This window comes from Pithys albifrons, chromosome 5 (assembly GCF_047495875.1).
Source record: "Pithys albifrons albifrons isolate INPA30051 chromosome 5, PitAlb_v1, whole genome shotgun sequence".
Lineage (NCBI taxonomy): Eukaryota > Metazoa > Chordata > Aves > Passeriformes > Thamnophilidae > Pithys > Pithys albifrons.
Window position 1 is genome coordinate 46,021,984 of NC_092462.1, and position 15,885 is coordinate 46,037,868.

Below are 15,885 nucleotides of genomic sequence, written 5' to 3' on the forward strand. Positions count from 1 at the left end.
TACCTTATGATTATAAAAATGGGTTTGCAAATTTTATTTAGAAAAATATGCTCCCCTGTTGTTTGCATGCAGTCTTAAATGACTGTAAAATTTAATTCTTTTAAGTTCAGGAGGCAAGTTTTTCTTACTGAGTAAAATGCTGCTCTGATGTGAGTGACCACTGCGAAGTCCTGCATATGTTCTTTATCCTGCTCTTGTATTTCAGCCTAATAAAAAGATAAAAATAACAACCTAGAAGACTAGCACCAGAAAATAACCTACACTTGACCTTAACCTAAGTCAGTACTTCAAAATTAAATACTCAGTTTTAATAATGCTTATTCTTCCACGATTCTCCTGTCATACAGCTTTTAATTATATCCTGACAATACAATCTTTAATCATATTGGATACATAATCTTGAATTATGATTTCCAGGAATGTCTGACATAGGAAGACTTGGGCATAGGAAAGACATAGGACTAGGCAGGGAATGACATTTTCCCAGTGGCCTGTTAGCAGGGAATAAAAGAAAAACTGGAAGGCTTAGCAGTTGAGTAAAGCAGATGAATGCATTAATAGAAGCAAAATAGTAGCTGAGGGAGCTGGATTTACATAAAATAACAGATTTCTTTCATTAGTCTACCACATGTTGACCTGCTGAAGGGCCTAAGTGAAAGTTACTGTTTGGTGAGTTTGCAGACAGCTGCTTACCTTGTGTTTTTTATTTCCAGACACTAATCTTCAAGTGCCAGACTCAGACATAATTTTCAGAGCTCAGGCTCTTATTTGCTTAAAGAGTGGCTGGTTCCTCTTCAGATCTAGCCTCCTAGCTTGCCCTGGGTAACACAAATTTCTGGTATCCACTTTTTTTTGTTTTTCTCCAAATATACCTTTTTGGCTTTCTGGTGTTTTGCCGTCTTTAAAGAGACTGAATTGTTGGTGAAAGTGACTCAAACATTCGACCACCTTTAGTGGCTTTCCAGGTGCTGTAAGAGACTGGACTATTGGTGGTCATGGCTCAGTCAAGGTTTACTTTGCTGACAGTGTGCAGAGTGGCCACCCAGGCCAGGGCCTGAAAGGGTGCACACTGACATCTCAGGGTACAAGCTGAGTATTAAACAAGATAAGGAAAGAGGCAAATCCTGCAAGATCCTTACACAGATGACTCAGCTGTTGTAATTCCCCAAAAACTTCACACTTAGCCTGAAGGTTTCCATCTCTCCTTGATGAGCTATAATGGGCCATAATGGGCTCAGCTGCACCGACAGTAGAGTCAGCCGAAACATCTTAGAAGGTATCCAAGCTTGCCAAAGAATCCTGTGACTCACACATTATCCAGTGTAAAAGGCCTCGGCCCAGGGCAGGTATCAGAGGTGTTCCCACCAGAACCTGAGCATATATAACTCTGATTTCCCTCATCACCCGGGCCTTCCACCACCACCTCAATGGTGGAGTACCAGCAACAGCAACCTCACTGCAGTGCCACACAAGCATCTGCCAGTATTGAATTCCAACTCTTCCCCATTTTCTGATAACAGTGACTCTCCAGCTGTTCCTGCCAGGTTTTCTGGTTGTGGGGGAGACAAACCACATGGAAGGGCAGCCACCTTGTCACTGTCCTGTGGCCCACGTGGGTGGCGGAGGCCAGTCACAATCTTGATTTGGTCCTGTGAGTGGAGCTTGGGAAGTTTCTACTCATGGATTTAACCCAGTATTTTCAGTACTGTTATTAGCATTCTTCTTGGTAAAGAGTTATTTTTTCACTTGCATCCAGGTGTATTTGGTCTCTCTCTCTGTATTGGAGAAACCAGGAGTATTGAATCCAAAGGAGGAGACGACTGTCTGAGATCTACACCCCTTCAAATTGTCTCAGAGACATGACTTGGTTCAGGTTTTCCCTATGTTAATGGTAATGATAATATTAGCCCTTATAGTAAAACTTTTGTGTTGACACGCAGAAAACAGTTGTTAACAGTGTTGAACAAAACAGAAAGACTTCTTTAATGAAAATAATAATTCCACACTCTGTGCAATGACTAAGACATAGGGCCATACATGAATAACGAAAATGAAAATGTCAGCCCTGTTTTGTGAGTTAGAGCTCTGCTATGAGAAAACAGACACCTTACAGATCATACACAAGCAACCACATAGTGATCCAGTTTAAAATTCTGTTGACAGGAGGAAAAGTACCAGCAAAGCCACAACTCTGGACATGAGGAGAGCAGAATTCAGGCTGCTCAGGGAATTAGTAAGTAAGGTTCCCTGAGAAAATGTTTAGTGCAGGTGCTGGGGTTCATTAGTGCTGGTCACTTCTAAAACATCACCTCCTAATGGCATAGGACCAGCAATTCTCAAATGTCAGAAGTCAAGCAAGTGGGGCAGAAGGCTGGCTTGGCTGAACAAGAATCTTCTCTTGGAGATAAGGTAAAAAAGGAAGGTCTAAGCCCAGTGGAAGCAAGGTCAAGTGACATGGGAAGAATTCAGAGATGCTGCTTGCCACTGTAGGGAGAAAATATGTGCAGCCAAAGCTCAGGTGGAGTTGAAGCTGGGCAGAAATGTGGGGGACAATAAAAAGAGGTTTTTTTCAAGTATGTTAAGAGCAATAGGCAGTACAGAACTATCATTGGCTTGTCATAGGATGAGGATGGTCGCACCTCACAAACAGGGACAGAGACAAGGCAGAGATGTTGAATGCTTTCTTTGCCTCTGTCTTCAACACAGATGATGGGCCAAGGGAGTCTCCGTGCCCTGAGCTGGAGGACCATGGTAGAAAGAATGATTAACTTCCAGTGAACCTTGAAACTGTGCAGGATCTGCTGCTCCAGATGCATATCTACAAATCTATGAGGCCTGATGGGATTCATCCCAGAATCCTCAAGGACCTGGTCTTGGGAATGCAGAGAGGTCCCAGCTGGTGAACGTTGTCCTGATTTTCAGGAAGGGCAACAAGAAGGACCCTGGAAACTAAAGGCCTGTCAGTCTCACTTCAGTGCCTGGTAAAGTTATGAAGATTACTCTGAGAAGTATTGAAAAACACCTAAAAGACAACATTGTCATTGGTCACAGCCAGCAAGGCTTCATCAGAGGAAAGTCCTGCTTAGCCAAGCTCATTTCCTTCTATGACAAGGTAACCCACCCAGTTGATCAAATAAAGCCAGTTGATGTAATCTTTTTTGGTTTTCAGTGACGATTTTGATACTGTTTCTTACAAGATCCTTCTGAACAAACTGTCCAGCACACAGCTGGATAAACACATCATGTGAGCAATTGGCTCATGTGTCAAGCACAGAGAGTGATAGTGAATGGGGTAACATGAGACTGGAAACCTGTCACTGGTGGGGTTCCACAGGGCTCCATCCTAGGCCCTGTTCTCTTCAACGTCTTCATAAATGACTTGGACGCAGGACTGGAAGGGATACAAAGCAAGTTGTAGATGACACAAAACTGGGAGGAGCTGCCAACTGCCTTGAAGGCAGGGAGTCCCTGTAAAGAGACTTTGACAAATTAGAGGACTGAGCAATCACCAAACACATTGAAGTCCAACAAAGGAAAGTTCCAGATTCTACACCTGGGATGGGATAATCCCAAGTGTATGTACAAACTGGGGAATGAGATGCTGGAAAACAGTGCCATGGAAAGGGACCTAGGGGTCCTGGTTGATGACAAGTTGAATATGAGTCATCAGTACCCTGGCAGCCAGGAGGGCCAACCATGTCCTGGGGGACATCAGGCAAATCATCACCAGCTGGTCAAGGGAGGGGATTGTCCCACTCTTCTTTGCACTGTTGCAGCCTCACCTTGAATATTGTGTGCAGTTTTGAGCACTGCAATATAAAAAGGATATTAAGATATTCAATAGTGTCCAAAGGAGGGCAACAGGGATGGTGCAGGGCTTTGAGGGGAAGCTGTGTGATGAGCAGCTGAGGGCACTTGCTCTGTTCAGTCTGGAGAGAAGGAGTCTGAGGAAAGACCTCATTGCAGTCTACAACTTCCTCATGAGGGGAAGAGGAGGGGCAGGCACTGATCTCTGTGGCGACCAGTGACAGACCAGGCTTGGGAATGTCCTGGAGTTGTGTTAGGGGAGGTTTAGGTTGGACATTAGAAAAAGGTTTTTCATCCAGAGGGTGGTTGGGCACTGGAACAGGCTCCCCAGGGAAGTGGTCACAGCACTAAGGCTGACAGAGTTCAAGAAGCATTTGGATGATACTCTTATGCAAATGGTGTGACTCTTGGGAATGGTCCTGTGCAGGGCTAAGGGTTGCACTCAGTGATCCATGTAGATTCCTTCCAACTCAGCATATTTGGTGATTCTGTGTGAAAAATCTCAGATGTCTAAAGAAACTAGAAGTTTGGTATTAATTAATTCTGGCATGCCTGAGTTAGCGACATAAGAACACTTTTAAAGTGACTTGTTAGGTTATGTTAACTATGAGGAGTGATATATATTTTAAAGTATTATTCAAGTGACTTTCAAAATCAATTCGTTTTCTAAGGAAGTTAGGCTTATATGACTGCCCTGTCAATTTTCCTCATCTCTTCCCTGAATTCTTCACCAACATCAGCCAAATTCAGCAGAGGATTCTCAAATTTCTCAGAGATTTTGTGCAAAATGCAAGAAAGTCTGCATTGTAGCAGCAACAGGTCAGCAGAAGGTTGGGGTGCTGTAGGTCTTCTGTTTTTATAAAGGTGGATTTTGCACAGCTACTTGTTGCTCCACTAAGCACCATGCAAACAGGCATGGATTTATGGAGAGGTTCAGGGGTCTTCTGGTAATCCCATGGCACCAGCCAGGGCACCAGCCATCTCATGTGATGTCCCCTGATTGGTGTGACAAACTGGAGCAGTTCTTTCCTCTATCCATACTGCATATTGACACAATTGGGGAGGCTTAGAAGTGCCTCCTGAGAGATGTCTTCATTCAGCATGGTGTCTTACAGAGGTTTCTCTAATATTTTTTAGTAGGAGAGGGCACTCTTTTTCTGTCATGTAAAAGCACTCTCTTAAATTTCAGTAGGTCCTATAGCAGCTTAACTTAGTATTCACTTTGGCAGTCTTGTTTGGACGTGAGCATTGTGGCTCATATGGGAATGCCAGATCAACTATTTAATCTTTACAAATTGTGGTTCTAGATTAATGATAATAATGGTATTTACAGTGCATTCACAATCACCCTTGAAGTCATGTTTGTGCAGTGAGACAAAATGTCATTCACCTGCATCAGCCTTACATCTGTAGTTGTCCGAACATGACGGCTATATCCAATCTTCAGAAATGGCTATCACTGGCCACGACTCAGGGCTTAAGCTTATGTTAACCCTGAAGTGTTGGAAGCTGCAAACAAACCTATATTGAACTGGAAAGAGACTATGCACTTGGAGCCATTAGGTCTGTCTACTTATGTAAAATTATCAGGAATACAAATTCTAAAGTAGTGTAGAAAAGAAGTGATAGTACTAGAAAGTGATAGTTCTGAATTTGTCATTAATAGAGTTAATACATAAGACCCCTACAAGACTGAGAGCAGGAAACAAAAAATCACAGCCTCCTTCTCCAAAACTGTTAAGTGATGGATACATGATAAAGGACTGAGGTAAAATCAGCATCTTGGTGGGGAGAAATACGAAAGTTTAAATCTAGTTTTGATTCTCTTTGGAGTAATGTGAGAGTCACAAGACAGTGAAACCTTTGGAAAAGATTGGCAAAGTAACCCCCTAAGAGAATCCACGTGCCATCAGAAACGCTGCTCCACCAAAGCCATAGCCCGTTAGTGATACACTCAACAGCTACACGAAAACTGTACACTGCAAACCAAAGATTGAGGAGTTCCACACCACCTTATTTAGACACACCTGCAGATATAAATATATTTTTTTTTTTATACAGAGAGATACATGAGGCAATAGCGGCTTTTAAATTGGTGACTGTGGCTACTATTCAAGACCCGTGGGGCCAGCGGGAGGAGCCATGGAGAGCTGGGGGGTCGTGCCCGCCCCCGGGCCGGGCGGGGTGGCTCTGGCGCCGCGGCGGCTGTCGGCGGTGGGAGCCGAGGCTGCGGTGCTCGGCGATGAAATGGTGCTGTTTGAGAGCTGGAGAAATTCCCCCCAGCGCGGGCCGAGAGCAGGGAAGTCAGTCACCTGGCGGTGAAGGACAGTAAAACAGAGACGGAGAAGGAAATCTCTGCCTCTCTCCCTTCTCTCTTCTGCGGGAGATCCAGCTCTCGTTTTCCTCCCAACTCTTTTAGCATAACCTTCAAAGAAGACCATCCCTTATAGACTTTTATATATATATAAAATTTTCTTTTTACTATTACTGAGAGACTAGCTACAAAACAATTTTTGAGTCTATGCAGGACTTGGGGGATTTTGTTATCTTGCCAGCGAAATTGTTCATCACTGATGTCTTGCGCTCACAGGGTGCTAAATTAGCTACCAGAGTAGGCATGACGGAGAAAGGCTTTTATCATAGACTCGACTCTTCAGTTTGAACACATTTGCTTGAAATTTGCTGCATGATGCTGTCCAGGGAAGCAGGATTTTTTCTCGGTATGCAGCGATTCGCCGGTTTTTGAGCTTATTGCAGAAGAAAAAAAAAATCTTTAAACTGAGTGGATTTGTTTTTTTTTTTTTTTGCTGTCTTTTCCTTTCCGTTGCCCGAGGACGCGAATCTGTTTCACCAGGGAAGGATCACCTGTCGCTTTAATCCTTAAGGGAGTTATTTTAAAAAAAAGTGAAATATTTTATTTATTTATTTATTTATTTATTTTAACCGGTGGAGGCGTGATCGCGGAGAATGAGACTAAGGGGAGCTGCCAGGGTTTGGAGGACAAGGCTGAGTTTAGGCTGGAAACTGAGAGACTAGATTCCTCCCTTCTCCTTTTCCCCCCTCAATTTCCCTCTTTTTATTTATTTATTTATTTTGGCTCAACTTCCCTAGTTTCCACTCCGCTCCGTTCAGTTTCGCTCTATGGACAGATCAGGAAACCTGGACACGGAGGAACTCAAGGTAGGTGACCCGCCGGGTGCTATCGTTGTGACAGTTTTGAATTCCCCCCTCCCGTCCCGCTCTCTCCGCCGGCTGGCCGCAGGCCCGGGGGACGCGCAGGACTGTGCGCGGAGCTCCCGCAGCCCGGGCGGGGGGCGCGGAGCCGGGCGCGGCCGCCCCGCGGCGAGGGGAAGCGCTGGGGTGCGGTTGCCAGAGCCGAGCGCGGCTTTCCCTCCGCCTGCAGGGCCCCCAACATCGTCATGATAGTGTTAATAATAGTGGTGGTGATGGTGGTGGTGACGGTACTGCCCCTGTGTTCTCGGTGTTGCATGAGGACTGGGGGCAGCGACGAGGAGGCGGCAACGGGTTTCCCGGCAGAAGTTGGCTCTGAAGCCATTCTCCCTGGGCATCTCCTCTTCTACCTCTTTCTCCTCCCCTCGCCGCCGGGAGCGAGGGGGAAACCCTTCCCTCCCCTCAACCCCCCGCCCCCGGCGCAGCGCCTGGCTCCCACAGCCGAGCGGAGCCGAGGCAGTGCGGCGGGATGCTGGGTAGAAGGCGCAGGCCGGCTCCGGCTCCGGTCCGCTGGAACAATCAAACTTTGCATTAGGACGGTGCGAGCTGTGAGGATTCTGCTCCCCCCGGCTCCCGGCCCAGCTCGGGCTCCCTCCCCGCTGAAGGAGCATGCCTAAGAGCGCTGAGCATGCTCCTTTGCGGAGATGGAAAGCCTGCCCACAGTTGCTGCCAGATCCCCCCCCGGCCTTGAGCGAAATTTGGCTCAAATAATATTATAAATCTTTCTATCCATCTACACGCGGTAGAGAGAGTGGTTAGCTCAGGGGAGACAGCGGGCGCACGGGTCCCCTCAGGACTGATTGTAGGGCGCAGGGGCGCACAGCCGGAGAAGCGGGACACACACCTCCCCGTGGTGGTGGCAGAGGTAGCGCTGAAGAAGCGATGGGAGAGAAAGGCGAAGGTAATAGTCTTCCCCGCTGCATGCACAGCATTCTCGGGACACCCCCTCTGGCCGCCAGAGCTCTCCTCTGGGAAGGTAAACGGCTCAGCGCTGAAGTGCTGCCAAGGGCTCCCTTCCTCCTACAAACCAGATCTGAAAGTACTTCAGGGCAGTTGCCTGTAAGACATCAATGATAAACAGATTAACCCCCCCAGCCTTACTCCGAACTGCTGTAAATCCCTGTAGGGAAAACACCCCGACACTGTAACGCTGTTTGAGTATTTGAGGTGACGGAAGCGCAGGACGGGAAAGGCGATAAAATAATTGATGTTCTTGAGAACCGCTGATCCTCACAGCGCTCTCAGGGTTGCCACGCCGCAAACGCTGCTTCCCTGCGCTGCTGGGGAGTCTTCTCTCTCCTGCCTCAGCTTTCCCAGGATTCACAGGAGACAGCTGTGTGGGAAAGGCAGGAGACGAGTCTTCCGATTAAGGGGAGAGAGGGAGGCCGTTTTATTGTACAGAATTAAAGGGTCTTTAAAGAAAATATGTTTATGCTACGCACTTAGCATGAGTTGTCCGTGAAGTCTGAGGCACGTTCCGCTGTGAGCCGGGCAGCCGGCGCGGGCTGGGGCACAGCAAGGGGCTTCTAATAATCCCGTAGTCATCTGCGTTGCCATTAGACTCATGTTACAGCGTGTAGAGGATGAGCGACCTTGAGCAAAGTAGCAGAGCTGAGAAAAGTAGGCATCGACACTTTCATCGTCCGTCCCCGCCCCCCCCCCCCCCCCCCCCCCCCCCCATCCTCTCATAAGGATGAGATGAAGTTCCAAAGGAGGCATTTCTGCAGATGCTGTTAGGATCTGGGCAGTTCTCTGGGACCAGCCACTTTGGCACGATGCTTTTCCTGCCTTTTCCTGGTGTTTTATTGATGTATGGCTGCTGGGATGGATCTTGGGCGCCGACTGGACGCCGCCCGGCACGGCGGCAGGAGCGGGATGAGGAGCGACCGCGGGACGCGGCCCCGCCGGCCGGCAGGGGGTGGTGCGGACCCTGCCGGCAGCCCGCGGCACCGGGAGCAGCTTCCACTGGCGTGCCAAACCGCGGTGCGAGGCGGCTGCACGGCTCGGACCGGAAATTTGGGGGTTCCCCCCCGGGGCGAACAGTCCATCCTCTCCCACCAGCAGGAGTACAAGATGGGGAGCAGAGCTCTTGAGGGTCTAGGAGATTCCGAGCTGGTGACCTTGCTGTAGTTGGGCACAGCAAGTCGTGAAAGAAATTTAATGAATTTAATGAATTTCTGTGTAGTCTCAGAAAAGCTGAAGTCATTTCAGTGTCCCGCTCCTTCTCCTCTGGGCCAACACAGCCCCTTGCCACACCAGAGAGACAGAGTCAGGGCATACAGATAGTAGGCAGACGGAGGTCCTAAGCTGTCCAGTGGACTCTGCCGCACCACATTGCACGGAGGGCTCGTGTCAAGACTGTCAAATGTGGTAACAGAGCGTCAGTAGAACTTGCCAAGAATTTTGAAAACAGCCTGGACACTTTCTTGATACTGCGTTTCCTCCATTATGACAAATGTATGCCAGTGAGCAACAAAACAAGCCCGGAGACAACTTCCTTACTAATACAAATCAAATTTGGTGTCTCTACTGCTAATGTCCTTTGACACACAATTTCTCTAATGTATATCATGACAATTTCCCTTATGTTTGTTTAGAAACCACAGTTTGTGAATGGCCTTAGTGGGCGGTAGTGTTCCTTGTAATCTATAAAACACGGATACTTTTCTGGAGGAAAGTTGGTTTGTAATTGAATGTAGTGAGATTATTGATATGATGGAGTAAAAAAAACCCTGGAAAGCATTTATTGCTTGAAGACATTGGTTCAGTGTGCATTTTTTTTTACAATCCCAAGGTGTTTTTTAATAGTGTGTTTATGTATCTTGAAATGGCCACTTTGATATGCAAAAAACATTAAACACTACTTCTGAATCTTGTAAATATTAGCTGAATTTATTTATTCAGTTCATGAGAGAATATTTGTAGTCTGTTTACAGTTTTACATTTTCTGATGATATACAACTACTCACTTAACATCCACATGAAACTGGTCACGGATGAGGTTTTTGTGATAATAGTCTTCCAATACGATTTATGTATTTGTGAAATATTTGATAATGAAATTCAAACAAGGAAACCACTTGAGTTCAAAAAAGGAGTTGGTTCAGGTTTTTTGGGGTCTTGTACATCTAAATCACTGCACTGTTTAAATTAACAGGAGAACTAATAACCCAAGGAATTCTGTAATTTAAAAATTTATTTATTTTTTTAAAGAAGGAGCTAGAAAAATTCCTGTGCATGGTGTGGTGTGAAAGGACTTTTGATGAGATTAGGTAGGTGGTTATATTTCTGTTTTAAGTCAGTCATTCCATAATTGAAAGTATAGTACTCTACAACACTCAACATGCTCTTATGAAAGCTCCTTCAATCATTCAAGTCTCTGCTTGCAACATGAACAATTTAGTGTTGATATTAAGGGATTGGTTTTTTTAATTCAAAACCTTTTCTCTCTTACCTTTCTCTATCTATGTCCATGGTTTACTAGGGCCCTATCAGCAATATACAATAAAGGCAATTAACCTTTGCATCCACAGTCAGAGAATTCAGCCTTTAAACTATTCTTCATGAAAGGTCAAGCTGAAATGGTTTTAAAGTAATATACATGCAAATTTCTTTTTTCTGTGTTCCTATTGTGGGATTTTCTCTTCGTCTCCCAGCATGTATAAAGACTAAACATAGTCCAGGAGGCTGGAGAAAATTCTATGCATAAAATATAGTTCTTCAGCAGACATAGAAAAAAGGTCAAGACAATGGCAGTGCTCTCACTCTACACTTTAGAAATCATTTGTGTAGTATCACTGGAAAGAATCAGTCTAACCTGTGGCCGAGCTTTTTGACATTGTACATTACAGCTTTGCTAAGCTCAACATTTTAAATCAAAAGTACATCAAAATCTGAAGCCTTGGTTAAAAGGGAAAAAACCGGTTTTTCTTCCTGTTCTTCATGGACTTTGGGATAAATATTGTTGTTTTCCTCTGCCACTGTATTCTGCACTATTGATATAAGAGATTTACGTAAAGGTAAGCAACAATTTTTTTCTTCCTGAAATGGAAGAGGTTCAGTGTGGATACTACTGAAAGCTGGGTTGTTTCTGTAGGTCTGAATGTAAGATTTGGAGACAATGTATAACTTATGCTAGAGTGTTTCAAAGATAAATCACTAATGTGAAGACATATTTGTAAATCCCAATCATGCTTTCTTATTATGTCCCTTAACCTTTTGGAGGTCGATGTTGCTTTTCCAGCTTCCTGATTAAGCCAGGAGTAAGTATTGCAAAGTATTATGGCAGAAATGTCACAAGATACTTTTCCTGTGAAATCATTTCACTTTGTGGTATTTTATATAAATCTTGTAAATCCATGTCCAGTGTAGTTGTTTCTATGTCCTCTAAAGATCCAGCATTCCAAAGGATAAAGGTAAGGATGATGATGATGATGATGATGATGATGATGGATGATGATGATGATGATGATGATGATGATGATAATAATAATAATAATAATAATAATAATAATAATAATGGCACACTGATTTACCAATAGACACTTTTTTCACTTTGACATGGAAGTTCCCCATAGGGAAGGTACTGTCATTTTCTTCTCTCCTTCAAAAGAGACCTGGAGAACATGGGAATGATACTATTGCCTTTATTTTGAAATGTGTATTTAAAGATCTTAGAGAAAGCTACTTAACGCCCTCTTGTACTTTTGACTGCAGCCATGTATAATGCATTGTAAAGCCAGAATTACTTAACAGTCCAAGAATGAAGACACGTTTATCTACTAAAACATCAGATCCTCTGTGAATTCTAAGACACTACACGTTAACTCTTTGATCCACAACAAAACACTTTATGTGAAGAAAGATGTTGCGAGGTAGCTCACAACAAGCATTGAGTTTTGTTGCTTGTCACAGGAAGGAATGACTGTTGGCTAAGTCACAACAGTGAGAGACACAAAATGTGAAGCTTTATTCCCAGAAGTATTACTGCAGCTAATCACACAAGGCCAGATTTACGGAGGTACGGAGCAAGTCAAAGCAAGCTTTTAATGTTCAGCATCTTTAATGAAAAGTGTTCTTTCTGTACCTGCCTTCTTACACCTCTAGATAACACATTAAGGAGGATTTTGTGATATAAACCCTGTGTATTTGCACTGCTTGAAAACTACTATACGAGGACAGAGTATCTTTCTGTAATTTAAAATTAGCAATACTTAGTTGACTCATGCAGTCACATCAGCAGAAGCATATCAGTGATATGCCTAAAAATCAGTGTTGCAAGCAGTAGAATGCCTCAGGCATAAAAATCTGGCCTTTAGCCATATTTCTCTCTTTTAGCAGTCCTCTTCAGTTCAAGTGGGTGGCATGGTCTGGAATTTATAAGTTCCACCTTCCTGCTCCTACAACTCTTGAACAGATAAATTATGTTAGTGAATGGAGTCTGACACTACTGAAAAATCACATCCTTTCCAGTTTGTATTAAGGTAATTGTGTACATTTAATGGTAACACATAAAAACAGAATGAATTTTAATTTGTGCTTTCTAAATGCATTGTTCTTTGTACCATGATTATGGTAGAAAGGGCAGATTGTTGGATCAGATCCACACAGGCATTTTTGTTATTTTCACTCTTCAGGATCAGTGTTGATGATCCTTCTATTTCTTGGTAATGTAGCTCAAACTTGTTCATAAGTTATTTTGAGTTGGATTCAAGAAAGGGGAAAAACATTGTAATTTCATCTTGAATACCAGCAATGCAGTTGCTCATGTATATTGGGACGTGTAGTTGAGAAAAAAATGCCATAAACCACTGAAATTACACATAGCATTCTTTCCAAATCAAGTTAATCAGTAATAATAAATTACATTATTTCTAGTTAAAGCTACTCCACATGCACAGAGCACTCTGTAAGCGGTTCTGCCCTTTAACTAGTTGAAGACAAGTAAATGAACTGTGTTACAGGAAGGTTTAATGTTTAACTTAGGCTTGCATTTAACAAATTGCCAACATACATAAAAAAACTAAAAGAAAAAAAAATGAGTAGACACTTTTCTGCTTTATAAGCTAATATGTTTCTACACACAGATCAACAGAGATGATAAAGGTTGAAAGGCAATATAAAATTTCATGTGTTACCTATAATAAAGAGGAAGAGAGCCAGTTGAATTAAGCATCAGAATCTGTGCTTCAGATTTAAAGTCTTTTATATCACCTTTAATTTAAAGCCAGATATTGGAAAGGTGTTAAATCTGAATTCAGAAAGGTGCCTAGCTGTGGCACATTGAGCTTGCCTGCTGTATGCTGGTAAGGACCAGGACTGGCTCCACTCTGCCTTTCCTGAGGCTCGGGCTAAAACATGTTTTTTTTCTAAGTACCTTTATAAGTAATCAAGATGTTAAAAGGCTCACTATGAGATCTCCAAGTCCTGTGTTTTCCAGGAACATTCTTTATTTACCTTTAGGAGCTGCTACAAGAAAGTGTCCTACAGTGCAACAGGAGCTCTGTCCTGGAGAGGAATCCACCAAAACACCACTTCACCCACCAGGCACCAAGCATTTGCAGTAATGCTGCTTAGGCACATCACACTAATGACTAACACATTTGCTTGCATATTTCCCATCTAAACTGAAAGGATTATTTTAGGATTTATCCTGCTTAGGGGTATTGATATTCATCCACCATATATATTGAATTGTCTTGAGGACTGAAATCTAATAATGGTGCTCAAGAGTGATTTCTTTGCAAACATGAGTTCAGCACACATTAGTGACCCCAATGGCTTTCACTTGATGAGTGGCCAAATGAGATAAAAATTACCTGGGTCTTCCCTTTAATATGATCTTTTTACTATTAGCTTAAACTACATATATTTGAAACAAATGAGACAATAGCACAACTTGGAGGCATTGTTTCTATTTTGAAGAACAGATTGAGCCAATTTTCTGTCTTCAAAGTAATTGCTTGGTCATCAGAGTTCAGTAGAACATTTAAGAATGTGAATTGCAGTCAGTAGAGAAACTTCTGTTAGGGTTGCAAGGCTTCAGGAAACATGTAAGATTTCAGTCTTTTTTTCTTCTTATTATTTTTTTACATTTTTTGGCAATTTGTCTTGGCCAATTCAGGAGTCTCCCTGCTGAGCAGGCTCGCTGTTGTAAATCCCTTTCACCATGTAATATATGTGTGAGGAGGGAAGTTGAATGATCTCTGCCTCAATAAACGGCAGAGAGGGTTTCAGAATGCATTACAAAGAGACTGGAATTTTTTCAAGAAGAGTACTTAGCCTTAAAGCTGAAACTTATAGTTCGAATAGTTTCAATAGTTTGAAAATTAGCTCTTAATAAGTACAAACTAGGAGACACTCTGAAAATCCACTTCTTCAAAACAACACAAAATCATAATCCTCTCAGAAGTTTAGAAGTGTTCAGGCAAAAAAGACAAAAATGAAAGTTGTGATCAACATCCGTCTGTGTTTTGTTTTTCCTGAGTCATCAACAACAGATGCTAAATACTCTGTAGAAATCACTCAGCTGAGTTACTCCAGTTTGTGGGGTACCTAAGACATCTACCCTTAATTTTAATCTTATACTCTTTATCAGAACCTCAGTTCCCTCTGAAGGGACCAGCAACACAGGTTTGTGTGTAATTATCCATTTAGATACTCTACCTGATATGTAAATTTACTGGTAATAATTATCTCCCCTTTTATTTCTTCTGAAACTATAGGATTTAGTCCTAACAGAAGACCGTCTAGCTGTGTCAAACTTTACAGGTGGTTGCAAAAATAGCTAGCAACAAGCTGATATTGACTGTCATTTCCTGTAGGACTCGAGTTGACATCTACTATTTCAGATACACATCAACTTGGAAATATTCTATGTGCCATTTCCCAATGACTTCTGCAGTTGAGCAGACATGAGATGAATGCAAAACCTGTCTGTTGTATGGGCTCATGTTCCCACTTAATCTTCATGCAGGGAAAATTATTCTTCCATTTCATCAATGTTTTATTAGATTTTCCTGAAAAAGCTGGCAGAAGCATATCATTCTTCAGAGACTAACAAGTTAGTTAGAGTGTGCTGTTTCCCCAATACTGGTATTGACATTGTCATTTCTCTAAGTATAACTTGTTTTCAAAGGAGTGAGTTACTATATTTAGAACTGATCTCATATCTTCCTTCATTTCTCCCCCAGCTCATTATAAGATGCAAGTGAGTATGTGATTGGAAAATGATCTATTTGCCCAGAAGAGACCTCTCCCTAGTTAAGCTCCCTATTTTGTTCAGTATTAATTTAGATAAGGTAGATAATATTCACTGTTCATGTAAATATGTCATCTACTCAGTCTAGCGAGACCACTTGTTCTATTGCTTAATAAAATTATGTGTATGTGAGTGGTATCTCTGCGTCTTATGATAAAATTTCCATCAACTGCTGAAAGGCATATAACAGAAGGGCACCCTTTGCTGAGGTGCCGTCTGTCCTATTGAACTTACACTTTTGTAAGCCTTGATCAATGAATGAATCTACCTAGTAGGCAGAAAACTGCAGCATGATGAGCTGAGCAGAGATGGAGCACTAGGAGATCTGTGCTGAAGCCTAGTACCTGATATGTTAAGAATTATAGATTATATTGAGTAAAATTCATTTTGGTTTTGGGCATATGCTGCTGCATCAGACTACAGTGCTATTATTTTGTAACAGACATGCAGAGCTTGCCAGTGCAGTTTTAGAATAGCCGAATGGAATGTAATGATTTGAAGTTGAAATGGAAGGCTGAGATGTGCAATAAGAAATGTCAGCATAGTCATGGTGTGCTGAGCTGGTGGCAAACAATGAAAATGGCTGT

At 42.9% G+C, this 15,885-nt stretch overlaps 1 protein-coding gene across 1 annotated transcript in view; it reads left to right on the top strand.

Annotated features, from left to right (window-relative positions):
* The first annotated feature begins 6,928 nt into the window (after positions 1-6,928).
* SGCZ (sarcoglycan zeta) overlaps positions 6,929-15,885 on the top strand; it is a 428,612-nt gene continuing 419,655 nt past the window's right edge. Inside the window, exon 1 of the mRNA XM_071555189.1 lies at positions 6,929-6,987. Within this exon, the coding sequence (XP_071411290.1) occupies positions 6,949-6,987 (39 nt within the window). The 5' untranslated portion in view covers positions 6,929-6,948. The remainder of the gene's footprint in view (positions 6,988-15,885) is intronic.